This window comes from Cimex lectularius, unplaced genomic scaffold, assembly GCF_000648675.2.
Source record: "Cimex lectularius strain Harlan isolate CLEC.00 unplaced genomic scaffold, Clec_2.1 scaffold27, whole genome shotgun sequence".
Lineage (NCBI taxonomy): Eukaryota > Metazoa > Arthropoda > Insecta > Hemiptera > Cimicidae > Cimex > Cimex lectularius.
In genome coordinates, this window is record NW_019392670.1 from 1,993,215 (window position 1) to 2,020,418 (window position 27,204).

Genomic DNA, 27,204 nt, shown 5'->3' on the forward strand with positions numbered 1-27,204 from the left:
GGTGGGGAAGTGTTAAGCTTAGGAAATACTGTTATGCTTCCTGGTGACCCAAGTGTCCTTGTCCTCCCCAGGTCTTTGAGCTACTCCGGATGAGTCCGGGCATTAGATAATCCTGTGGGTTGAGCAATAAGGCCACTTGTCAGCACAACAGTAAATATTTCCGAGGCGATTGCCCAGGATCGACCCACATTTCTAAATCGAAACATCTAACTGTTACCATTTCGCCAGCTTTGTTTAGCTGCGACTGGAGTTTTCGAGTAAGACGAGGTCGACTCCCGAGATTCCAAGCTACTTCCGATTGCCCAACCATACACAACACGCTTTCCCAACAATTAGCCAAACTATTCCTACTTTTAATCTTAATATTTACAATACGCTTAATTTCTACAAAAACCTTGTTTAAGATTCCATTTCAGGAATCGTCACAGCTGTGTTATTTCATTACGTCATTATTGTCTACTTGTATTTATAATTGGCCAAAATAAAATTATATCAATATACATAATCGTGTTTTGATGGATCATCCAGTACTCCTCACATTCACCAAAAGCAAATGTTGCCCAATAGCACACAAGGGATAACCAATTCAGGCCCTAACCTAACATAATCTATCCCGTTCCAAATCCTAACCTAACCTAACCCAACCCGTCCTTAACTGTTTCTAATCTAACCTAACAAAAAAAATGCATATCAAGCCCAAAAATACACCTATGTCAAAATGTCTATTTATTCTCCAGTTGCCATGAGAGATTTGTATTCAAACAAAAATTGATTATTCTAGAATACTTATATCAAAATTATGGTATATTGAAACGTTGTCAGAAAGAAGGTCCAACCTACCTCTTCGAGATGAGGCACGTTGGCATTACTATTGTCAATGGCAATGAACGGATCGATGGAGTGGAAGTGTGAACCACCCCCAGCCACCACCGCCGCCTCCGGAGGTGGCGTGAGACGTCAGCTGTTTCCGCCCCTCGCCATCGACATTCTGATAAGGGGAAAAACCTCTCTCTGACAACAATAACCTATTCAGATCCGTTTGTCGTCGTTAATTGTCGCAAGTGAAAATCGTCTTGGGGCGAAAGCGTTACGCGGCGCGGGTGCGGAAATGGCTGAGGAAGCGCTTGACAAAAGCGAATTTTTACTCGAAGAAGCCGCCGAGAGCGAAATCTCATCTCTCAGAAACAGAAAAGTCATCGACTGTGCTAAAGAAACATTGGAAAATGGTAAAACGTCTCTATTATAATTTTTGTTTTGCTTTACAAGTCGGACCTTGAATTTTGGTTCCAAATTGGTTTTGGATTAAAGACTTGCTGCCAGAAGTTATCGCAAAATAACATTTTTTTGTAACTTTTGACAGGCTCCCAAATTGCGTCCAAAGAACATCAAAACACCATTATGTCTATTGATATAATTTTATTTTAGCCAATTATAAATACAATTAGACATGAAATAACACACAGCAGTACCACTACAGGACGTTTAAATAAAAAAAAAAATCAAGCTAAACAAAAACTATATTATTGTGATTTATGTATTTATGATGTTTACAAATCATATTCTTGCTGCATGATTTACAATTTTTGTTCATTCTGCCCCTATGCCTTTAATAGAGTGAAAAATATATGTTTACTGTAACTGCAAATTAACTTACATACTTCAAATGAATTTTTGTTCTCTCTGATGCACAAAATGAACACACCATCCTTAAATTTTAATGTATTTTGGTTTATTCATATTTTGCATACCAAAAATAGATTTGGTTGTAAACATTTAAAGAAACATTTAAAAAGGAAATGTTTATTACCCAATTATAAAAAAAGAATTTAAAAAATTTTCAACTCTGGCATGGATCACCTCCGTTTAATGCCTTTGCATTTCTTGGAAAAGAATTCTGGTAAAATCCAGGTTAGGGTTGGGTACGGGATGGGTTATGTTAGGTTAGGGCCTGAATTGGTTAAACCTTGTCTGCTTGTATGGCACATTAAGTGCGCCATTGGTAAATATTTGCTTTTGGTGAATGGTGAGCACTACTGGATGTTCCATCCACGTACCCTTTCATTATTCTACACTGATGGACAAAATTAACGCGCCACCCTTAAATTTTTGATTTATTTAGGTTTATTCATACTTTGCATACTAAAAATATGTTTGGTTGTAAAAGTAAGACAGTTGACAATAAAATATGTATTACCTAATTCTAAAAAAGGAAAAAAAAAATATTGAGTAAAGAACAAAAATAAATAAATCAAAACTATTTTGTTCCCCTTAATACCGAGTATTTCCACTTTTGGCACGAATCACATCTGGTAAATACATTTGTATTCCTTGTCCAATCCTTCAGAAAAGATTTCTGGTAAAATCCTGAGGAATTCTTTCCCATTCACAAAGAACAGCTGGTTCTAACTCGTCTAGGTGGTTAGGACCTGGGTTTTGCCGGCGTACTCGCTAAGTTGGTCCCAAATATGTGTGATGGGGTTCATATTTTGTCTCCAAGCTGGCCACACCAAGATTTCAATTCCAACCCCATTGAGGTAGTCATCCACAATAAGTGCCCTATGGGGCTTGGCATTATCCTGAATTGGCAAGAATCTTCCACCAATGTGTAGGGCAAATGGCACTACATGTTCTTCGATTATGTCTTGAAAGTACCTTTGTGAAGTTAGAGATTTTCCTCGTACAACAACCAATTCAGTGTGGGTGTCCAAGGAAAAGCCATCCCATGGAATGCCACCTGAGAAACCATATAGCATGAGACGTCTTCTCCTGGGCATCTCCATATAAAATTACGCCCATCTGAAAATTTGAGACCAACTCTTATTTCTAAAAAGAACTCGTCCCCAATCTTCCAATCTCCAACTCATGTGTTTCCATGCGAATTGAAGCCTGGCCATTTTCTGAGCTGTGGGAAGAAGAGGTCCACAAGTTGGGTGCCTGACCCTGAGGTTATTTTCATTGAGCCTTTTTCTTACAGTCCTGAAGGAAATCGAAACATTTCGGACTTGTGTTATGACATTTCTTCTCTTGTTTCCCATAATGCTGTGGTTTTGTAGAGCCTGATGAGGGATATATGTATTGTCTCTCACATCTGTAGACCTAGGTCGACCCTGTCCTGGCCTTCTTTACACTCAGTCTCTCTGGCGACTTCACTCTGGCTGTATCATTCCTCTAATAAAGAGAGGATACACAGGACACCTGACAGTGTCTATTCACTCTAATGACTTACTGGAGCCATTAAAAAAGGTTTAAGAATAATATCAAATGAAATCAACGAAGGAAAGAGATTAGTGAAAGTGACCTTTAGGCATAGCACAATGGAAGGGCACAATGCTACTTTTTGTGGAAATGGAATTAATAAGTTCAATAGAGAGAACTTCAGAGCTATTTACTGTTTATTTTGACTATGATCACTCCTAATTACCATATGTCTACTAATGTGGAAAGATTTGTGTTTAATTATTCTTTTTAAGCCAAAGATTGTGGGTTCGAATCCAACCCGTGACACCAGGTTTTTCATCTCAACCAAGACCTTAGATAAAAAGAATAATATATTGTTTTATGTTGGTACATAAGCCTGACTAATTTTGGCTTGTACAGGCTGCAAAATACCCTGTCTTGTATGCACTATTACTCCCAAATAAAAAAAACGTATCAAAATAATTTTCTTTTGATTAAATGATTTGTTTTCAAAAGTGTAAACAAGAAGACAGTAGCAACAACAACAACAGCAAAGCTTGTATTGTTTGAAGGTGACAAAAAGGCACAGCCAAAATGGCTAGATTGAAAAAGAGTTAATGAACTGTAATTGTATTATTGCAATTAGTCTCAATTTTTCAGTTTTAAGCGATGTAGCAATATGATCTGCCCTTATCGTTATTCTGCTTGTATGTCTATAATAGAGCGAAAAATATGTTTTTACTGCTCCTTTATATAAACTTAGTTACTTCAATAAATGGTTTTTATTGTTTATGTTGTTACATTATCCTAGCCAATTTTGGTTGGCATAGGCTAAGTTTATACTCGTTTATTAATGCAAAAATACCTTTGCAGACACTATTACTCGCAAATTAACAAACCATGTCAAAAGAATTGTCTTTTGGTTAAATAATTGGTTTTTTTAACTGTAAATGAGAAGGCAAGGATACTAATAACAAAAAAATGGCTATGTCACAAAAAGGGTTAACAAACTGTAATTGTAACACCTTGATCATTCTCGATGATCTGTTTTTATCGCTGATAGGTCCAGAATGCTTTTGTGGTATAGATGTCCATTATCAATGACCAACTTAGGAAGACACGAAAGTGAAAAAATGATGGAATTCACCAGACACAAACAATCCATAAACCTCCTGGAGATATTTATAAAGAAAAAAACAATAGAACGCATCAGAGGACGGAGGAAGTGACACAGAATCCAAAGTTATTTTTGAAGGAGGCATTTGAGGAAGAGCGGGATGCATACATTGGGATGTACAACATAACCATGGATTCACTTTCTAATAATGAAATTTCTTGATGAACTGGGACTCGTCTGTGTGCTGTAGGTACAAAATGGGGTATTCAATAGCTTTCAAAAGGCACAATGCCAAACTAGTCTGCATTTTTACATCTCCATTTGTATCTGTTCCGTTGTCAGCATTGTAGCAATATGATGTGTCCTTTTGTTCAATCGCTTCAATTTCGTTTCCTGGAAGACTAAAACTATGAACCTTTTTTAATAATTTTGAAAAAATGTAATATTTCATTTATCAATATAGAAAAGTTGAAAGACTTTTATAATACGGTCTGTTTATTATAAACTCTTACTGTTTTACAGCATCAAAACTTCTCAGAAGAAAGATTCCATGTACTGGCCATTTTATGACACCGAGAAAGTTATGGATACAAACAGTACCAACAAGAGTATGTTGTTTTTACATTGATGGACATTTATATTCTCCTATTTTATGAATTAAATTTTCTTTCTATTTCAAATTAGGAATGTGATGTTGTTATTATGTTTCCAAATGGTGCTCAAGATAACACGTTGATGTGGCTTCTGTCTCGACTTCGTGCTGGTACTCCAGGCCTGGTTGTACATGTCAGACATCATGCTTCTTCTCATAGTTATGGATTTTACCTGACAGCTCCTTTCAATGTGTAAGTTTCAATTATTGATTATAAAAAATATTGCATAATTCAAAGTAACAACACTAGAAACTGTTTCTCCAAACATCTACTGTATAAGTGTATGAATAATTTTTGGCACTCTGAAATATCATTTTTAGTATTTTAATATAACACCGAAGTATTTTTTAAGTAATTAAAAAAGAGCAAATCAAAAAACCAAGTGTACGAATAATTTTTGATCCATTTTATGTTTTATTTGATAATTTCTTCTTTATACAAAATAAAATCAATTAATTTGAAAAACCTTTTGAAAACAGGCTTTTAAAAGCAGCTGAAGAAGTGCACCTGCCTAAAAGTTTGAAATCAGGCCATGGTGGTGGTTTGAAAGAATTTGTCCAAGCTGAGGCAGATTATTTCGAAGGCATCGAAGATAGTGAAACATTTTTTTCTACTCAAGAAAGACAGTATTTGGTTTTACATCTACTTCAAACCCTGAGGGCGTCTGATGGTGATACTCTATCCGGTCTGAAACTTATCGATGGCCAGCCAATAAGTAAGCTTTCATTTACTTTTTCAATGTTGCTTTTTTATTTACTTTACAAATCTGTTTGTTTTTCAGTTCCAAAATGTGAATCAGCCGGTATCATATCTCAAGTGTTTCCTCTTCATGATCTCGATGTTTTAAAACAATTGCAAAACAATTGGGTCCGAGCTTTTTTTAATAAACAACCCTTGGGTAATAATTCATTAACATTATTAAAACTATTTCTAATTTTTCTCAGTACAGGAAGCTTTAACTTTTCCAGATTGCATCAGTAATTACTTTGGTGTTAAAATTGCAATGTATTTTGCATGGTTAGGGTACTACACAGCTGCACTTATCGTGCCTGCTGTGGTTGGTTGTGCATTTTCTGTAAGTAGAACATTATAAGTATTTTAATTCTTCTTGGTATAAGAACTGATCTATTATCGTTTAAAATATATTTGTAGTAGATTCCAAGTAGATTATTATGCATATTTTTTTACCATTTTTATTTTCCTAAAAGGATTTTCTTTAAAATACGTCCAAGAGACGTGTGGTTTTTATACAGGTTAATTTATTTCACAATTTTTCTTCTACATTTCGGGCAATTTTTTCTTTTTCTGCCCATCATCACAAAACCCTAACAAGAAGTTCAGTCAAATTAGTATACATTATAGCATAAGTAATTAATATCATTTACATTTTTATTTTTTATTTTAGGGTTAAAAACATCAATATTAATTACCTAGCCGTCTCGCCTGCCATCCCATTGCATTTTTTTCCTAATAAATAGTCCAAATTGTTAAAGGTGGCAGTTTATATATAACTCTTTCAATTCAACAATAGGCACAATATTAAATAATCAATACTGTCACAACACTTTCACACAAAACCAATATGACAACACAAGAATAGCACCACACTTTATGCCGTGAAGATGACCTGAATAAAGGTTGAAATGTCAACAAAAAACTGAAAAAGCAGTTTTTTGAAACTACCTCATTCTTGACTGCTCCTCACGACTTCAACAAATAATTAATACTGTTCAAATTAAATGATTTCACCATAAAAGACTGAGTAATGGCTGAAAAATTGTATTGGATAAGTAGCAATATATTTATGATAAAAAATAAAGTATTAATTAAAGAAGGGTGGCTAAGAAACATCAACACTTGACTTAAATATGCTAAGCAATAACCCTGATGGATAATTTGTTGATAACCATATCGATTTTTGTTCTAGATTGGATATGGAAAGTGTGACCAGGCTACGGAAGACATAGGCTTTGTTGTGTTCTCATTTTTTAATGTTTTATGGTTTAGTGTATATTTGGAAGCGTGGAAACGGTATTCAGCTGAGCTTGCATATAAGTGGGGAACATTAGATCAGAGGGATGAACTGCTTGTTGAACCACGGCCATTATTTTCGGTAATGACAATACTTCTTGTTGATATTTTTCAGAAATTAATGTGTAGAAATAAGGGACCAACACATTATATATAAATAAACCATATGTAGTCTTGTTGGGGCTGGGGCAGATTTGTGCTGGGGAGTCAACATAGCGCCCTAAGTTCCCTGGGCAAATTTAGCTCTGGTGTGCTAGGAGATGTGGACTTTTCTATGTAGGCATTGTAAATGGTTTTTATTCATATAAAGTGTAAGCAATGAAATAGATAAACAAGTTGAAACAAAAATATATAGAAAGAGAGAGAGAGAGAAATAAGAAAAGAGGTGGACCCCCCAGCACTGTGGCTGCAGCCAGTCACTTGTGTTGGTATGGTTGCTGAGGCTCGGTTGGCCCTCCACCTCCCTTCATCATCTGTGACATGACTGATGTGTCCCACACAATGCTCAAAAACAAATGAATTTAAAAACCTTGTAATTAGAGGTACAAGTAAGCAAGATGAAGAACTATTTTGTAAAGAAACAGAGATTTTTCTAGCTGTTCGTAAGTAGAAAACTCCAAACCTGACATCCATGTGTTAACTAGCATACCAATTTTCAGAGAGGAATGTCATTAATAAGGATTCAAACTTTACAACAATAAAGTCTTTGATGAGGACACTTATTGGCCCTGAACCCTATTAGGGTATACCAAACTGCCAAAAATGTGGATATGTCAGACAATAAATTTAAAAAAAGTCTGTTAAATGGTAATGCAATCAAAGAGAGGCATGTCAAAAAGTTCATTGAAGAACCATTGTAGAGACTAATGGCAAAACTACTAAATTTAGAGCATATTAGGAGCAGGATAATAATTGTACTGCTAACTGGACACTACAGAGTCCGAAGGCATACAAACTTGGAGAGGAGGAACAAGCCATGTGATTTTGCCAGTAAGAAGAGGAGACAGTGTGTATTCTGTTGGTGCGTAGGCTTAGATTCATATTTCTGGGAGAGGAAAAACCTGGGCTTGAAGGATACACATGGGAGTCTTTGAAAAAGCTTTGGGATCTGGTAAAAAGCTTTGAGTTTAATGAGAAGCTCTAGACCACAATGGAAATCGTAAAGAATCTTAATCGTCATTAACAATATCAGTAGGCAATAAATAAGTGAATTTTCAGAGTGGAATGTCATTAATAAGGATTCAAACTTTCAAACAATAAAGCAATACGATATAATAAAAAGTAAAAATATTGTTGGTATCCCAAAACCTAATTTGATTATTGGTAGGGTTGATTTGTTGTTTGATATCTAAATTTACTCCTTTATTTTTTGATTTTGATGTGTATAAAAAAAAGGTTTTATGTTTCAGGGCACTTTAGAAATTAGTCCTGTCACTGGGAGATTGGAACCATTTTATCCACCATGGAAACGCTACATGTTCCGTTATTTTGTTTCAATACCAATAATCGGTTTGTGTCTCATCATTGTGTTTGTAATAATGATGCTTAATTTAAAACTTCAAGTAAGTTAATTTAATATATTGTATTTAAATTAACAAAATAGTGTGCAGAAATAACAAATAATATTTGTCTTAGGATTGGTGGGACCGTCAAATTGAGGATAGAGGATATGCATTTTGTCTTAGTTATTTACCAAAAATAATGCTAGCGATTGGCATTACTCTTCTTGATGAGGCATACTACAAAGTTGCTTGCTGGCTCAATGATAAAGGTATTTTATTATGGTATGATTGTAGTTTACAGGTTTTGTGTGCACTAACATATCGCAAATCATTGTTTGCATTAGTCATAACTAGAATTTTATGATGATCATTCATCATCATGATAACTAATAGCAGATAGTGGACTTTCTGTAAAGTTTACAGTTTCAACTAGCATTAGAGTCAATTATGAAATAGTTAGAGATTTGTGTTGTTTAGTTTAATTCGTAACAAGCTAGTTAATTAGAAGGGAAATGTGAACTTTTAATTTAAAATATTATGTAGCTCAAAATCTTGAATTAAAGATAACACTATATGGCCAATTAAGTTCTGTCTTTTCTTATGAATAAACAAATTTAAATGTCACTAGTCAGATAGATTTTAAAGTAATTAATTTATGTTCTACTATAACAGGGAAAGAAGATTCATAGAAACAATGTATAACAAGAAAATAACCACTTTCATGGATATTTCTCTAGTTTTGCACATTCAATAATTTTCCAATCTGAATCGCTTTTATTCTGACAATGACAAAATTGTATTAACATGGAAATGCTTTTGGGTTGGATACATAATTTTTTTGCATGACTGTTTTTGCATTGATGGAAATTGTGCATGGGTTGGGTTTAGGTTAGGAAGCATTAGGACTAACAACAGATTAGGTAAGGACAGGTTAGGTTAGGTAGGGTTAGTGTTAGGGACAGGTTAGTGTAGATTTAGGGCGAGTTAGGTTAAGAACAGGTTAGGTTAGGTAGCTTGTTTGTGTCGGTAAATTGAAAAAGCTTGTTGTCAGATTTGTCAAGATGTCGACAGTTTGAAAAAAAAAGAGTGCATTTTGTATTATTTCTATTCTGTTTTATTTTAATGAATGCTGATGATGCTCACAAGGTGAGTGAAAGGCATCTTCCATAAAAAGAAAATTTGCTGGTTCTAAAATATTTTTGCATTTACCTAAACAGGAGGTTCTATCGCAAAGAAGTACAGACATTAAAAGAAATATTGAGGTTAGGTTGGATTCAGGGTTAAGAATGGATTAGGTTGGGTATGGTTGGGGACAGGTTAGGGATAAGGTTTTTTGTAACCTGTAACAGATTAGGTTAGGTAGGGTTAAGTTTAGGGTGGTGTAGGGATAGGTTGCATATCCATGATTCAATGTTTTTCCATGAAACTACTTGGTTTTTTTAGTTCACATTTAAAACATCGATATCTTTGTTTTCTTCAAGTAGACAGTTGTTTGTCCTATCAGTAATGCTAGTACTTTTTGGTCATTTCCTCCAGCCTCTTTGCAACTGTATACATATTGATTGTATGTGTTTATTTTCTTCCCAAATATCAATTAGTACTTTAGATTAATTAAAATTCCTCCACCCCTATATTTCCATTATTCTTTGTCCCAATAGTAAATAAATCTAACTAAAGAACTCAGGAATACTTCCTAACATCTAAACCAATCTTGATAAGGTGAATAAATAAAAGTGAATGTGTTGTAGTAATGTGCATTTTCGTACAATTCAGTTGCAGTGCTTTTTTTTTCATTTTTTTAAGGACCGCAAACTACATTGTTTATTGCCAGCCCTCTTTCTTTTCTTTGCTTGTCTTTCCCGCATTTTAAACCTACTATTTATTTTCCTCTTTCTCCAGCCCAGTTATGATGTTATATTGCTAGCCTTTCTATACCTCAGGTCCTCATCACTTGTGCATAAAATAACACCAATACATAGAAACAAGATATAACAAAACAGAATAGTTGGTTAGCATTCACACTACCTCAGAGTACTCGACATTCCTTGGGGTAATTGGGAATAAGCCTCCATTCAAGCAAATAAATACATTCTTTCTGAGAGTTTTATATACAAATTAAAATATATTTGGCCCTGAGATATTGGATCAGTGATTTATGCCTACTGCTATGCCTCAAAGCTATGCATAGGTCATTCAGGATGTTGCATTTCTTTCTTTGCATACTTAGTTCTTTGCAATCTATTGTTATGTGATGTCTACACAAGGGGCATCTATGTGGTCTCATCCTCACTAGAAGTAATAGATACATAAAGGACACTATGGCAATGAAGAGGTGGATAGCCTAGCCAAAGAAGGCTCAAATACTACGTTTTTCGGGCCACAACCGGTATTACCCCACTCTATAAGCACAGCGAAAGAGAGTATTAATAGCTGGGGCATGAAACAATTCCTTAAAGAATGGAATCTGTCCCCCGGACATAGGCAATCGAAGGAGTTTCTGAAGGAAATCAAACCAAAAGAAACGAAATGGCTATTCTCTAACTCAAGGAGGGGAATTAGGAGGCTGATAGGTATTCTGACGGGCCATTGCCCCTTGAGAAGACACCTCTTCATAATTGGTATTTTACCAGACCCCTTCTGCTGCTTCTGTGAAATAAAAGAAGAATCGGCACGGCACTACCTCGCAGAGTGTGATAGGTATGCCAGGCATAGATTTGAAACTTTTGAAGGAGAGGACATTGCCAAATCACTCCCCGAGATAAAATGGTCCAAAATCTTGGGGTTTGTGAACAAGTCCAAGAGGTTTATGCAGGACACGTGAACCGACCAAGTCCCGGACCCTTTAGGTATGGGGTACGAGTCTACCCAGGCATTTAACCCCTCGGGTCTTGGTAGCCCACCCTGCGTAATATATATAGGCAGGGATATTGGTATGACCTATGAGCAACCTGGTAAGTATGAAATTTTCCCTTCTAAACCCAACCTTTGCAGACCAGAGACCAATGTCTTTTTTAAATTTCTATAATTTGGATGTGTTTGTTTCGTTCCAGTGGGTTCTCCATTCATTTTTTGTTACATTAGCTATCGTTCTTTATAAATCCGCTGGGCGTGCACAGTGGATGGGGTTCTGTGGTCTCGTTGTGGCTAATTTCGCCGTTTTAGCTTCTTGTTCACTGCTGGTTATGCAATGTGCTGAGCAACCCATGCCAGGCTGACCTTTTTCCCACTGTCATCATTGAACATAATTAAATAAAATTACAAAAACAAAGATTTAATGATTTAAGATATTTGTTAATTGGACATTTACTTAGCATAGAACAAAATTGTTAAATTTTTATGGAGAATTATGTTAAAAAATCTTGATTATAACTGTTTGTACATACGAAAAATATTTTAAAAATTCCTGAAGTGACCCTTTTTGCTGGGGGTTCAATTTTCAATTTGTATCTCTGAGGAAGGATACATTGTCTAGTCCAGCGCGGTAAGAATCCAAAGTGTTCACACTCTTTATGGCCAGTTTTAACAGTAAAATTAAAATCTTAAAATACATTAATAAGATTTATTCACAATTAATATAAGATAAAAGAAAAATAAAATAAAAAATGAAATAGTCATTTTGGGTGAAAATCTTCACACAAAAAAAAAAAAAAAAATGAGTTGTGGAAGGGAAGGAGGTCTTGAAGGTCAATGGTTTAGGCTAATTAATCTTCCACAGGGAAAATCTTAGGAAATTATGTCAAAAAAATACAAATTTCTTTTCTTACTCTTCTTCACCTCTGAAGTGAGGAAAACTTTCTCCGCTGCCTCCACTTATTCAGCTTCAGGATCTTTGGAGTCCTCGGTCTTACAACATTTTTTGTAATGTAGCAGAGAGAATTTTCTCTTTCGGACTCCTGTATAAAAGCTTTCCTAGACTTAGCAATGTATCCCAGGAGATCAATAAAAACTGTTCATGATTTAAAAAAGTTACACTTGTGCTAAAGGGAGTAGAAAAACCAATTGCAATAGACTTTTAAACTTTCTTTTGGAAGTAATATGTGTATTTGGTCTTGTATCTACAGGAAAATTATGTTGTTAAATGCATAATTATTATTAATAACAGAAGCATAATAAACAATATAATATGTACAACCTAATTAAAAAATAATGATCAGATTTTGGCCAGATCGGGGATCAAGAGCACTGTCGATAGGCATAAATTACACATTACATATACTGTAGGTATAAAGGAAAAATATTGAGTACACCACCCAACTGAATACTTTGAGTGCCTCACTTGTAGAAGATCTCACTCAATTAAGGATGTTGTTGACACACGGACTAGGCATGTAGAAAAAAGTTGCTCGATGTGTCCCACCTAAGTTAAGGATGCAATTTCTTGGTTCCATATATAGACCGCGTGAGAAAGTCAACAGATGGAGAATTATGCTTGAGCATAGCAGTGGGTGTGTGGGTTTCCTGTTCAGATACTTGGAAGAAACATAGTTGTTTTATTGTATGTAGTGCTAATAGTCTCATGTCTCTAGAGTGTGTTACGATATTATTTATTGGCGTGAATGTGTAATGTGCCAACAGCAGAATATTGAGTACCCCATTAACCGCCAGCTAGGTTAGTTATACTGTAGGCATAAAGGAGAAATATTAAGTACTCCACCACCTAACTGAATTGTATGTAAATAAGTGAGTGTGAATGAATGGATTTAGAAAGTGATTGTGTTGGGCCTAAAAGACCTAACTGTTGACAGCCCCTTGAGCCCAACCTCAGTGGTTGGACAGATATGACTGAGGTCTGACCCTGGACTGCCATACCGTGGTGATTCTTAAGGCCTGCCGGTATTTATTGTAAATCACATTGTAAAGTTCGAAGTGCTGGTGGACTGCAAGAAGTGACTGACTTAACTCCGTACACGTATTGTACACATATGTACTTGTGAGTGTAGATTTGAGCTTATATAAATTAGTAATAAGTAATCAAATTTTTTTTCAATTTGAGAGAGTTTTTGTTACTGCCAACTTCACCGTTGTCACTGTTGGATTTATAAGCTCAAACAAAAAGCAGCAAAACATAACAAATCTAACAGATTGAAACATCATGTGGGTAGACAGGGATAATCAAACTTGATCAAACTACTATCACAACTTTTATTAGAATTTTTTCTTTACTATCCTCAGTCATTCAACTGCAGAAGTTTGCTATTTATGAATATATCTATAATTTGTATACTCAAAGATGTGTTTAGTGAAGAAACACTCAGTATGGTCTAGTGCTACTTCATATGCCAAACTTACTGTATAAAGTTAAAAACGTAAAGTATTTCCCACCAGACTTAACCAAATAATTTTGGGTAAACTTTACAACACTTTTTTCATTTGATCAATTGAAAAGCCATAGCCCTAACCACTCGGCCATCACAGCCCCTTATTTACCACACAATTTAAAATACATTTATACAATACATATTAGATAAAGTAAAGTTTCTTTAATGTTTTGTACTAATATCTAACTAATGTTTAATGAAAATACTATGAAACTACTTTGGTAACTTGAATACATGAAAATAGATATAGAATACATGAAAATTTCAAAAAGTTATTAGCTGGCAAATTCATAACATCAAGTGTAATTCTGTTTTCATATATCTTTATTTTTCCTACCATTTTGTATTTTAAAAATGAATACTGCAAGATAATTATCAAAACAAAGAAAGTCCACTGTCAGCATAATTATTGGGTTGTTTAACATGATATGTCAAAATATAATATTTTCTATGATAATGACACTAATTAGAATTTGTTATTAGATGTAAGTAATTAGACGAACTACTCAGGTGGAATACTGATTAAAAATATAAAATAAACCCAGCTGATAAATTAACAACTTACTTGGTATATATTGAAAATACACATTCTGATAATAACAATGTTTAAATTAATACTTACTTACAAATATCTTTTGGATTATTTACCAACTGCAATTAATGTAATGTGGCTCACTTTATTTCTTAAAAAAAAAAACATTCTAGAAAAGAAAATTCAATAAATAATGATATAAAGTAGATTTGAAATGGAAGTGTTGAGCTCAAACTCTTAATAAATTATGTTGATTATATAAAGTTTATATCGACCTTTTATAATTTAAGATGAAACTGCATATTCAATCGCCTCTTCCCAATGGTATAGCAGAAGACAAAATTTTTAAACAATTATTAATCTGGTTGAATTTGATACTGCCTTATCCTTTCTCAGGTGTATAACAATACTAATGAATTTTCTGAAGCTTAGACAATATTTCGATTATTTAAATAAATAAATATCATTAAAAAACTTTGTATATATAAGAATTACGTGGGACAAATGAATCATGTGAAACAGCCCAAAGTTGACAAAAAATAAATAAATAAAAGAAAGTAAATAAATATAAATATTAAAGCTAATAAGATTGCCTGAGGATGCCCTAGTTTCCATTTAGTTTTGAACTCAGTCCACCACAAATAAAATCTATAACAGAACTATTCAGAGTGGGGATGAATTTTTTAAAAAAGCAATTTTGAGTAAATAATTATTAGCAGGAATATAATAAGGTGTTTCTTTTAGTTTGATGATGTTGTAGTTTAGGAGTTATTTCAGTGTTAAGTTGTATAGTACAAATTTTCAAAGGACAAGCTCAATTGCAACATTGCTTGCTTTTATCTTATTTGTGATGGAAGAAGTTATATTGCCAAAAGACCGTTTTTATTTCTCTAGTGTTTTATTACAAATTAAATCCAATTTTGGTTCAGGTTTCGTTCTGTAAACATTTGTTTTACTGGTATGTTATAAATTATAATGCTCCAAGTTATTGATGTTTTTGTTTCCATCAGAAAACTACCGGCTTGAAACCAAGTATGAAAATCACCTCATCGTTAAAGTCGCATTGGTGTGTATTCTAACAATCGCCTGCATGCCGCGCTTACACTTTTGTTTGTAGCTTTTCTCATTTTAGTTTGCATTTATTGAGCTGAGATGCAAGTGTTATTTTCTTAAATATTTAATGTTATTAATCGGTTTATTAAATAATTTTGTCAATATGATTTTATCATCATGGAATGGAATGTTGAGTTATGTTTAAATTAAATTTATTTAAATTTGAGTGGTAGGATATTGTTACTCAATGAAAATTAAAACATAATTTTATAAGCTATGTTACTGTTTTTGGCAATACAACAGTTACATATAAGATTTATTCCTTGACCATAAAACGAATAAACAAAATATTTTGTTGTACATGTAGTTATCATCATATAATTTGATCATTACTGATCCATCTTGGTGTTTCTATCCTCACTGGGTTGGACTGTCAGATGCGTTTCGGCATTTCATGAGGATAGGGAGACCAGATGATTTGTAACAATCAAATTACTACAGGTTCATCGACCCGCAGACTACTGGAGGGAATCTCACAATTTATACCATGTTTAAACGTTAAGTCTGAATTAACTGTTAATATTTTGAAAAAAAAAATAACAGCATTATTTAACATTATTTTTGTATATTAATTTGTAGAAACAGCAACAGTAAATTTGTCATATTTTGAATAGCTGGATCAAAATTGCTTACAATATAGTGTAAGCTGCTTAATGAGACATACATTTTTAAAAACATACGATATCATCAAGTTTATGGGAAAAAACACAGCAACTATCACTTACATTTTAAAATTCAACATTTTGCTCTTGTTTTATATATTCTTTTTTCGTTAAAAAAAAAACTTTTTATATTTTATTTTGGTTGCCTTTCTTCTGATAAGATTCTATTCACCTGAAAATTGCCGTAATTTAAATGAAGAATTTTTAAAACAAACAATTTTCCTTCAACATTTGGCATTTTGGTAAAATTCTTAATGATTCTTTTGAATTCTTTTCTACTACAACCAACAGGTGGACCAAATTTGGTGGAATCCATAATTCTAAGTGTTGAGTGAAGGATGAGGCCTCATATCTGATCACTTTTTAATACAATCAAAATATGTCGATAGCTTATGAATTTGTTTTCAATATATGTATATATATTGAATTGTTTTAACAAAGCTTAAAGCATACTTCAACAGCTGGTAATCTTTTGTTTTTTTTTTTTACTTGTTGCTGTGCAAATACTATTGGTCATAAATAATTAATAATTATAATTGTTTGAATAAATCTAATCTGAATGTCATGTAAGAGAAATAGTTGCTGTTATCAGCTGTTCCCATTTGGTTGAGAGTAGTTTTTTTATTAACCCACCAAACACAATGTAAATAGTATCCAAACTATTTTTGGGCTGGTAAAATTTCATTCCTTCACTTTACTACATAATTTATTTTTCTGAGCATTAAAAAGTTAATGTACATTGTTTTGATCAGAAATCACTTCATCTTAAAAATTAACTTAACCTGTTCCTAACCCTAACTTGTAGCTAACCTAATGTACCCTGTTCCTAACCCTAATTTGTCCTTAACCACAGTAACCTGTTCTTAGCCCTAACTTAAGTTAATTTAGATTGCTTCGATCAAATATTCACTTATTCGCTTATACCCTATTTACTTTTAGGGTGATCCATAGAAGTTGACAGATTTATATAAAATCCAGCTCCTTAATGAATAATTTGGTAAAAGGTATTGATGAAGACATAATTTTTTCAAGTAAATTACTTAACTTGAATGTACTGTTCAATTGACAGTGGATTATCTATCACCTTCTACTACTCAAGATCACTTTAACTAATACTCATCAAAGACATAACTGCTTAGCTTAATTACTACACCATTGTAAAAAAATGTGATGCAAAAAATATAAACTGCAATAGAGCACATTACTATTTGTTCTGCGGTACAATGCTTTTATTAAAATAATATTCACACATTGACATATTTCCATGTTATAATCTGCAATTTTTCCAATTTTTGAATAATTCACGTATTCTGCTTTTTGTATCATAAGTGAGTAGCAAGTGGGGCACAATTATTGTAGCTGCACCTTTAAATAGCACAATTTTTTATTAAAAACAAAAATGTAATAAATTTGTTTTAAAATATAAAATATGATGTTTTTTCTAAGTAGCTACATAAACTTATTTAATTTGCTCATATTACATTAAAAAATTTGTTTGCATTTTTTATCAATATTTCTTTTTCATATGCCTTAAATTTTGAAATGCTTAGTTGCTTTTATCTACTTGTTCAGTATTTTTATTATGATTATTTATCATTAATTGTTGTATTTTTATTTATAGTTTATGATACATTTCATTATTTGTATTTAAATATTTATAAAATGCTAAATATGCCATATTTTTCTAGATATCTTTTGTTTAGAAGTTAAAACAATATTTACTATGTTAAAAATACTCAACATTTATGAAAGCACTGTTTACACAGACACCTGTTTCATTTTTCAACGAAAGTGTGTTTCAATAAAAATTTGTTTAATATCTATATTAGAAACAAAGGTTATAATTATCAATTATGTATGAAAGTTTTAAAATTAATCATTATGCCATGGTTCTTTGGAGGTTCAGCTTACCTACTGGTTGGTGCTACAGCCCTAGTTGGGCCTTGGTATCAAATTGGCTTTAAGAATCACAAGCAACTTTTATCCTCCACTTTCCCTCGCCATCTTGTTTTCCTTTCACTCGTACCTCACCTGGCCTTCCCACCATCAACTTCTTTGGCAGTTTTGTATCTGGCATCTTCTGAACATGGCCTACCATCTTTCTCCATTTTTTTAGAAGGGCTACTATATCTGTCTTACCAAACACTTTCCCAGCTCTGAACTTTTACAAATAATCTTAATTTCAAAATACAAGAGGTTATCAAACATTATCTGTGATGCATCATGCCAGGCCATTTTCACAATTCTGACTAGTTTTTACAATTTAACATTCTTATGTCCCTCTTTACTGTCTCTCTATTTACGTAAAAACCTTGCCTAAAATCTACAGGTGGTAAGGCTCACATTACAATTTGTTTTTTGTTTTTTTTTCCAACAGTAGCTTTAGTCTCCCCCAGCCTTAAGCCATACTGGTAGTATGTTGCATACCACCAACAGAAGTACTGTGTTAATTTTCTCTTTCTGACAGAGCTCTTGTAAATTGGATAAAGAACAGCTTTGCTTCAATCCTCCGTTAATACTCTCTTGCATCCAGATGCCCCATATCAATTTGTATACCTGAGTCACCATGGCCCGTCTCCCAAACTTAAGCTCATCTGGTATCCCTTAATTCCTGCAGCTTTATGATTCTAATGAGTGATGCAATAATTTCCAATCCTCGGTCTGGGGTACTTCCTCATCATCCACTTCCATCACCCACTTGTCCACATCCTACTACTACTTACTAGAATCTTACCATCCCCATCCTCGTAAAATCAGTGCCTCATAATTTAAAATCTTTTCCCCCTAAATAAAATTTTCTCCCAAACAACAACCGAATATTATCAAGCTTCTCCATTTCTTTCTTCTCTTGCCATCACTCTTCCTTAACACAAGTGATAATCTTGCTTTAAAAACAAAACAAAGGAATTGCTTAAGCGAATTGACTTCAGTTTTGAAGGTTTAGAGGATAGCAAATGTTTTTATCATTTAATTAGACTTTTGCCTGAGAGATGTTGGAGCTGGTATAACCTAGAAAGAAATTAAAAATATTGGATGTTATTCTACAATGCAGTGCCCAAATCAAGACTCATCATCAGAATGATAAATGTGAAAAGAATTATAACAGCAAAAAATATTTAAACCACTGTCATCTGATTTATGTTCAAGTGGATTTTCAGAATTCTCACTTACTGAACCAATAGTCCATAAAAATTAAAAAAAATTAAATATATATAGAATTCCATTTTGTACATAATATATATTTCAGTAGTTGAACCTTCATACTTATCTTTTCATTTAACAAATTTGATATTGATAAATAAATTGTTACAAAGGAGGATCCACTAACTGATAATAAAGTTTACAAGACCATCAAAAGGTCTTTATATGTTTCAATGACAGAAATTAATTAATTAATTTAAAGCTTTTGTTAATATCATTGGGTTGACGTAGTGGTTATTAACGTCCTCATCTGCTGTACTGTATGCTTAAATTTTAGTTGACTCCCAGCAAATGTTTTTCCTTTGAAAAATAATTTTACACAAACAATTTTATAATATGTACCCTTCTTATCTTTTAATTGCGTTATTATTGTTTTCAATCTAGTGAGGGATCAAAAGCTAAATTTTTTAATAATTAATATATTATTAAATACAGAAGTTTTCTTTTTATGATATTCAGTTTTTCTGTTCTTTTTTTTATGGCTTTTCGGTGGTTGTGGGCTAGGTGTCAACTTGCAATATGTGTGACCAATGTGCCCTGTCTTACCAATCCAGAAGGCATGATTGTTGGTGAATACAATGTGTAAAATTAGTTTTTTTGTGTTTAAACTTTCCCCATTAAACGAGAAATGTTGCTGTTACTTTTGAATTTATGTTGAGTCTAGTGTGATGAATATTTTTATATTTTAGTTATAAAAGTATTTTGAAAAGTTAAACTGTATTGTGCTGTAAGAAGAAATAGGTCATTGTACAAATGTACACCCTATTTGTGAGCAAAATTATGTAATAATGTTTAATTTGTTAATATTATTTTATCATTTTTAAAAGAATGTAGATGGAGAATTATTTGTTTAAAAAAGTGTAATAAGTTGAATTAATCTTACAATAAATATAATTTTGTTTCAGTTCCAGTTTGTCAACTCATTTTTATCATTGTTCTACATCGCATTCTACTTACAAGATCAAGAAAAGCTTAAAGAAGTAACATGTCTTTCTATTCTGTTTTAAATTACCAACAGACACTTGTATACACAATTAAGTTTATTGTGTAAAATTTAAATTTAATTTCAGCAATTAGCCGCACTTTTGATTGCCCGCCAAGTCATCGGAAATTTGAAAGAGTCAGCTCTGCCGTACTTCATGGAACAGCTTCGTTTAGCCAAGATGAGCTTTGAAATGTTCGGTGCCTTAAGTCCGTCGGACGCTGAAAAGAATACGGAAAATCCAACGGGTAATCGTAACGTGAGCCAAGCTGAATTAGAAAGTTCACTGTTTAAGGTAAATTATTTATGATCTTTTTTTTTTAAATTCAAGATTAATAATTCTTTGCATTTTTACAACTAACCCTTTTTGTTTTAAAAGGATTCATTTAAAATTAAAGCTTAAGTGGTTAGCTGAAGGCTTACTCTAAGCATGGCTGACGTTTATTACACCATTTTCCTCTTTATTTTAATAATAATACATGTCAAAGTGCTTTCCTTGGCTGTATAATTTGTCCTTTTTATTTATACGTCCTTTCAGAAAAATCAGGAGTCGGTTTGTTATATACATTTGTATTAAACAGAGTGGGAAAAATGGGAAAAACATTTTATAAAGTTGATTTTTTAAAACTCAACTTGATATTAAAAGTTAAGTAAAGACTAATGAAAATAACTATATTGTCATAATAATAACTATAATAACTCTTTGTGTTGTTCAATTTTCCATTATGATTGATAATTTCGTTAGGTTTTTAAGTTGGCGCAATAATAAAAATAAATCATAACTCATAAAACACTTTAATGATCTGCATTTCTTTTAAGATTTTCGCTTTAAATCCGGACTGTATATTATTGTTCTTGAAGATGGCAAAATGCTTGGCTTTTTTTTTTTAATGATGTTTGGATATTTATGATTTTCTTGCATGATTCTGATGTGAAAAATAATACTTTTAAGATGTCCGGCAGTGTACCAATAACAAAACAATACATTTTGACAGCCAAGATCAATAAATCATATCTATCATGCAGTCATAAAGGTGTTTAATGTGTGTTAAACATACTGTAAATTAATAGAAACGAAAAATAAATCAATAAAGCGGTGTTTGATAAACATCAATGGCCACTACATGCTAGTTCTTATATCTTTGATTTTTCTTGATTGCATGACTAAACATACACATACACACGTGCACAATGTGCTCAGGCATGCCTATTTTCAAGTTCTTTCCAAAAATTACTTAGGCAGAATGTAAAATTCTTTGGCTCAATGTAAACAAAGGTAAAAAATTTACAGCGGTAAAATTTATCACTAGATATTTAATAACAAGGACAAAGATGACCATGACATAGAGTAAATAATTAATTCTAATTTCCTTAAAAATTATTTTAGAATTTTATATCTATAGACATATTCTGACAAACGTAATTCAGAAAATTATATATATCTGAAAAATTGTGACTTGTACCTTTCTCTAGGTTGAGTAAGTGCCAGGTACAAACCTAAGTCACACTTGACATAGGGCAGATCGGAACTTGTCAATGATACAACTAGAGAAACTAATTAATTTATATTAAACCAAACTTTAGTCTAATTTAAAAGCAAATTAATCAAAAGAAACCTATTATATTTATGTTAAAGCTGTCCAAAACAACAATACAGTGTTTTGTGCTATTTATCATTTAATGTTTTTTTTTTTTTTATAACAAAAAACATAACAGATCAACTGTAATAAATGAATCCAAGATCATATAATTGTTTATTAATGTAATAAAGGAAACAATGTTTTTTTAAACAATACTATTCATACTGAAAACAAATTAATATTGATTTGGAAAATGTTGTCAACAGGAAAAGTCTGCTTTGTGGTGTTTCCTCTTATTTAAAAAGCTTCTGCTTTACTTTATTAATTTAAATGCCTGTTTTCAATTTTGTTTGCTAGTATGATGGGACATTTGCTGATCATTTGGAAATGTTCATTCAGCTGGGATATGTTGTTCTGTTCTCATCTGCGTTTCCTCTTGCTGCACTATGTGCTCTTATTAATAACTTAGTTGAAATGCGAAGTGATGCTTTTAAACTATGTTTTATCTTTCAAAGACCATTTGGAGAACGGGTCCCCAACATAGGAACTTGGCAGGTAAAAACAATTGATTCTTACAACAAACATTTGCAATGTTACAGGAAGTATTTTAAATGTGGTAATAAATGTGAATTGGTATTGTTTTAGAACGCAATGGAAGTAATGGGACTTATTGCAGTTCTTGTTAATTGTGCTCTGATTGGCTTGTCAGGACAGGTTCAAAGAATGTTTCCTGAAATGTCGACTACCCAAAATATATTACTAATCGTCGCTTTAGAGGTAAGAATCAAATTATTTGTATTTGAACACATAATTCTAATATTGAATAAACTGTTGATCAGTGTTAGCAGCATTAGATTTGAAAAAAATTGAACCATTACAATTTTATCATATAGCGTGAGCTGAAATCTCTGTTATAACTTATCATGCTTCATAGAATAATATTCATTCATTGATATGTAGCCTAACCCAATCCAATCTAACCTAACTTGTTCCTAATAGTATCTCTAACCCTATTAGGTTATCTAACCATATACTCTTCTACTTAACCTGACCTTGATCCTACCTAATGTCCTTACCACTCCTATCCTACCCAATCCTGCTTTACCTAACCTGTTAACCCTTACTTTTCTTAAACCAGCCCATGTGCATTGTTTATTTATAAGATATTTATATATAACAGAACGGTATTAAGAGACATATTTCCTATTCAAGTTGTTGAAAAATTGACTGCCTGTATTTGTTATCGAATTTACATTTTCATCCAAAAACCGTCCAGGAAGTAAGGTGAGGTATAACTGAAATACAAGCAAAGAGTTAATAATATTAAACAACACCCTTTACAAAACAAAATTTTAAAGTTTTACCAGTATTGAAAGAAATTTCATGCAGATCCAAACACTAATATAAATTTGGTTAGCCTAACTGGATCGATTTAGAACTGTTGTTAACAGTTTTTGAAGTTTTTATCACTTACTCATTTGTTGAATAGGTTATTTTGTCATTTCAATTAATACATGCAGTACTACACTGTTCTTTGAGTACTATAAGTCAGTCATTTTGTTTATAATTGAATTTCCAATGTTTGTTCATTATGTTCATTCACAACATCACATAAGAAAATTCATATCAGATCATTTACTTCTATTTTAATTTGCCACTTTTGTACTGTATTTGGGAAAAGCTCTACTTATATTTTCAGCATGTGATGCTTTTGTTACGGCTTATTGTGAAAGTGGCAATCCCCGATTTACCTGAATGGGTGGCTACTGAAATGGCCAAAGTTGAATTTGCTAGACGAGAAGCGATGAGAAAACTGAGCTCGACCGGCTCTCCTCCTCTTCAACCTACCAATCAAGAAAATTCACCTACTTCCGTAAAATCCATAGGAAGGTAATTAATTCCTTCTTAAAGATTGAACATTATTTTTATATTTACACCTAATAACTTACGTGTGATTGTAGATTTGTCGTATCAGCCACCGCTTCTACAGTTGAAGAAACATTACCAGAGCCTGAAGAAGTGCAGCCTGATGTTAAATCAATTGATAGAGAAATAAGCGAATCTGAAAGTAGTACACCACAAAAACCTAAACTTTTGCCATCAAACATATGGGAAGGTGATCCTCCTTCTTACCATATGACAGTCGGTCCCCATATCGATTGGGTAAATGAATCTTTTTTAAGTATTTAACATAAATTAACTCTTAATTTGAAAGCATAGTGAAACTTAAGCCGTTTGTTGATTATTTCATGCCTATATGATTATATTTGTCGAATATTTATGTATAATGTTGGTTTATTTTTTGCTTATTTTTCATTGGACTTTTTTGTTGTATTATTACTTTTCTTTAAGGTGTGTTACAGAATTGATTTCTTTGTGACATATGTACAGATGTTTCCTAAATACAGGTAGAAAGACTTGGGCTAGATGTCGGTGTAAGGAAGAGCAGTGAACCGGATATGGGAGGAATTCACCGGAGTACTGCTACAGTCACATCTCATAAAGATGTGTCATCCGATTCGGATCTTTTACGGTCAGTTCAGCCTTGGCCTCCTCAAGCATTCCAATTAAATACTCCAGCGGTTAGTTTCATTACTTTCTATTTTTATTATACATTTAGAGAATAATACTAGAAAATAGTAAATAGAACATCAATCTGAATACACAATTTTTCATTTTTATAAACTGTATTGCAATTGTCTATGTACATGTCATAGGTATGTATATATGTATGTCATTTAAATATGGAAATTATCATTGGAGGTAATGTATGAACAACATTCATAAATTCTCTTAATTAAGCCGATACAGTTAAAACAATTATAATTTTAAAAAATTCTTAACGCTCACCCTTTACACTTGCACATTTTCTCCGTGCGATGGAAAAACATTGAATCATAGATATGTAACCTAATCTATACCATCTCTAATCATACCTAATTTAACCCGTCCCCAACCCTACCTAACCAAACCTCCCTAATTTATGTAATTTTATTAATCCCAAATCCTATATAATTTTTTTTTACCTTAACCCTATGTAACTTAACTCGACCCTATCTAACTCATCCAGTAACTAACCTAACCCATCCCTAGTCAAGCCAAACTTAACCCATCTCTAATACTACCTAACCTAACCCACATTTAATCCTATCTAACCTAACCCTAATTTTATCTAACAACCTATCGCTAATCTTACCTAACGTAATTTGTCCCTAACCCTGTTACTTAGCTCATTGCTAACCTTACACGTCTCTAGTCCTAACTTAACACATCGCTAACTCTATCTAAGTTAACCCACCTCTAATCCTACTAATCCACTCATCCCTAACTCTAAATAACTTCACCTTAATTCAACCTGTCCCTAATCCTATCTAACTTAACTTGCCCCTAATCCCACCTAACTTCTTTCATCCATAACCCCACCTAACTCATGTCCCTAACGTAACCTGACCCTGATTCCATCTAACATTCATTAATAATCCTACCTAACTTAACTCGTCCCTACCTTACCAAACCCATACCTAACCTTACTTAACTCCCTAATCCTCTGGAACTTAACCCATCCTACCAAAACTACCCCATCACTACCTAACATCCCTATCCTTACCCTAAATAACCTAGCCTTACTCCTACCTTTACCCGGTAACATGAATTTGATGATGCTAAAATGGTCATGCATAAATTATTGTGTAGTGTATCCAGCTCAAAAACATGTCCCTATTAAAATATAAAATTATAATTACATGATGTTGAAAACTTGACTTAAACCCCCCCCCCCTTTGAGAGATTTTACCTAAGATCACATTCATGTCATTTGTAGAAGGTACCTGCTGAAGCTGCGGCCATAGAGGTAGCATCTGAAGAAGGTGATTTAGCTGCAAAGAAACTCAAAGTAAAGCAGAGTTTGATGAAAAGAGCCCGGAGCGTAGCTATTTTTTCACTCAAGCTTAAAGAAAAGCGAGCCGCCGCTGAGGCGAAGGAGAAAGAAAAATCAAAAGAAAAAGAAAAACCGTCCGTTGCTAAACCAGAACCTGTGGAACACGCTAGTGGTGAACTGTCTTACATACCAATAGAAAAACTAATATCTGTTGATGATGTGGCCACTACAAGGAGAAGAAAAATATCATCTTCTACCAATAACTAATGTAGTAGTTATTTTTGTAATTGTGCTTCTTATTATTTCCATTATATTATAAATAATAACAATTAATGTATTCTAATGTCGCCGTGTCATTGTGTTGAATGCCTCTTTTTCTTTGGTTTCATCAATTAATTTGATTTACCTTTGTTTTGATGACAATCACTTTTGAGATAAAAGTCAAAACATTGTGAATCGCAATTGAAAAATCATTTTTAAGGTGTTGTGTAAATTTTATTATTTATTTTGTTAATAATAATTAAGTACCCTTGTGCAACAGTATTGTCAACATTGATATTTGAGTAGTGTAAACTAAGGATGCTATTGTTAGTACCAACGTCTGACATTGTAAAATAGACATAAATTCACAGTATATAAAAAAGAAATTCCCTCTGATAGGTGGGATTGTGCTAATGAAGTAGAAGCATTGCACTTAGTGCTTCAAGCAGAATGCATTTTAAAACGTGAATGTCGACGTTAAAGCAAACGATAGGGTGCAACTGTAAAAGACTGAAAATCATACCTATAGATTCCCAAATAGTAGGCCATCCAACATTTCTTCCAAATTGACATTTTGAATTGTTAACTATTTTTATCAACCATTTTTGTCTTGATTTTTGTTTATACAGTCAACAATTTTACCGAATATCCATGAATGAACTGTTCCAAGTGGTTTTGTTGGAAAGAAATCAATGTTCTCGCCGCTCGTTCTTTATCGTGTTTTCTCTGATAAAGGTTACCAGTGAGCAAGAACTGCCAACAAATAAAGATATATTGTAAAACAGTCATTTTTTTGGATTTAACATCATAACATTAATCCAAGTATCTTTTGTAACTGCAACTAGAAAATTGTTATATAGTATGTAATTATTCTAAAATAAAATATATTATTACTATTACAATGTTTATAATTAATTTATTCAAACCATTTGGTAATTACATTCAGTGAAAAATATTGCATAAATTTCTCTTTAACGAGAAGTACAACTTAATAAACAAAAGTCAATAATAAGAAACCAAATTATTAAATAATAAAAGAACAATACATAAGATTACAACAAATAAATATAATTTTCATTTCAGTGTGGAAAATGCTTCATTAATCGGATTTTCATTTAAGACAGTTTATACTGATACACATGTACACTTGAGCATTTACTCAAAAAATCACACAACACATAACACACATAAGACAAAT

At 32.7% G+C, this 27,204-nt stretch overlaps 1 protein-coding gene across 1 annotated transcript; it reads left to right on the top strand.

Annotated features, from left to right (window-relative positions):
- The first annotated feature begins 1,016 nt into the window (after positions 1–1,016).
- Positions 1,017–27,173, top strand: LOC106667192 (anoctamin-8). Its single transcript, XM_014394980.2, has 18 exons — positions 1,017–1,226; positions 4,817–4,902; positions 4,979–5,139; positions 5,427–5,662; positions 5,729–5,845; positions 5,916–6,022; positions 6,875–7,060; positions 8,388–8,540; positions 8,614–8,749; positions 15,341–15,396; positions 20,212–20,286; positions 20,377–20,583; positions 22,226–22,423; positions 22,514–22,645; positions 23,568–23,758; positions 23,830–24,031; positions 24,277–24,450; positions 25,689–27,173. The coding sequence occupies exons 1-18, from the start codon at positions 1,109–1,111 to the stop codon at positions 26,010–26,012; spliced, it is 2,859 nt and encodes a 952-aa protein (XP_014250466.1). The 5' UTR covers positions 1,017–1,108; the 3' UTR covers positions 26,013–27,173.
- The last annotated feature ends 31 nt before the right edge of the window (positions 27,174–27,204 follow it).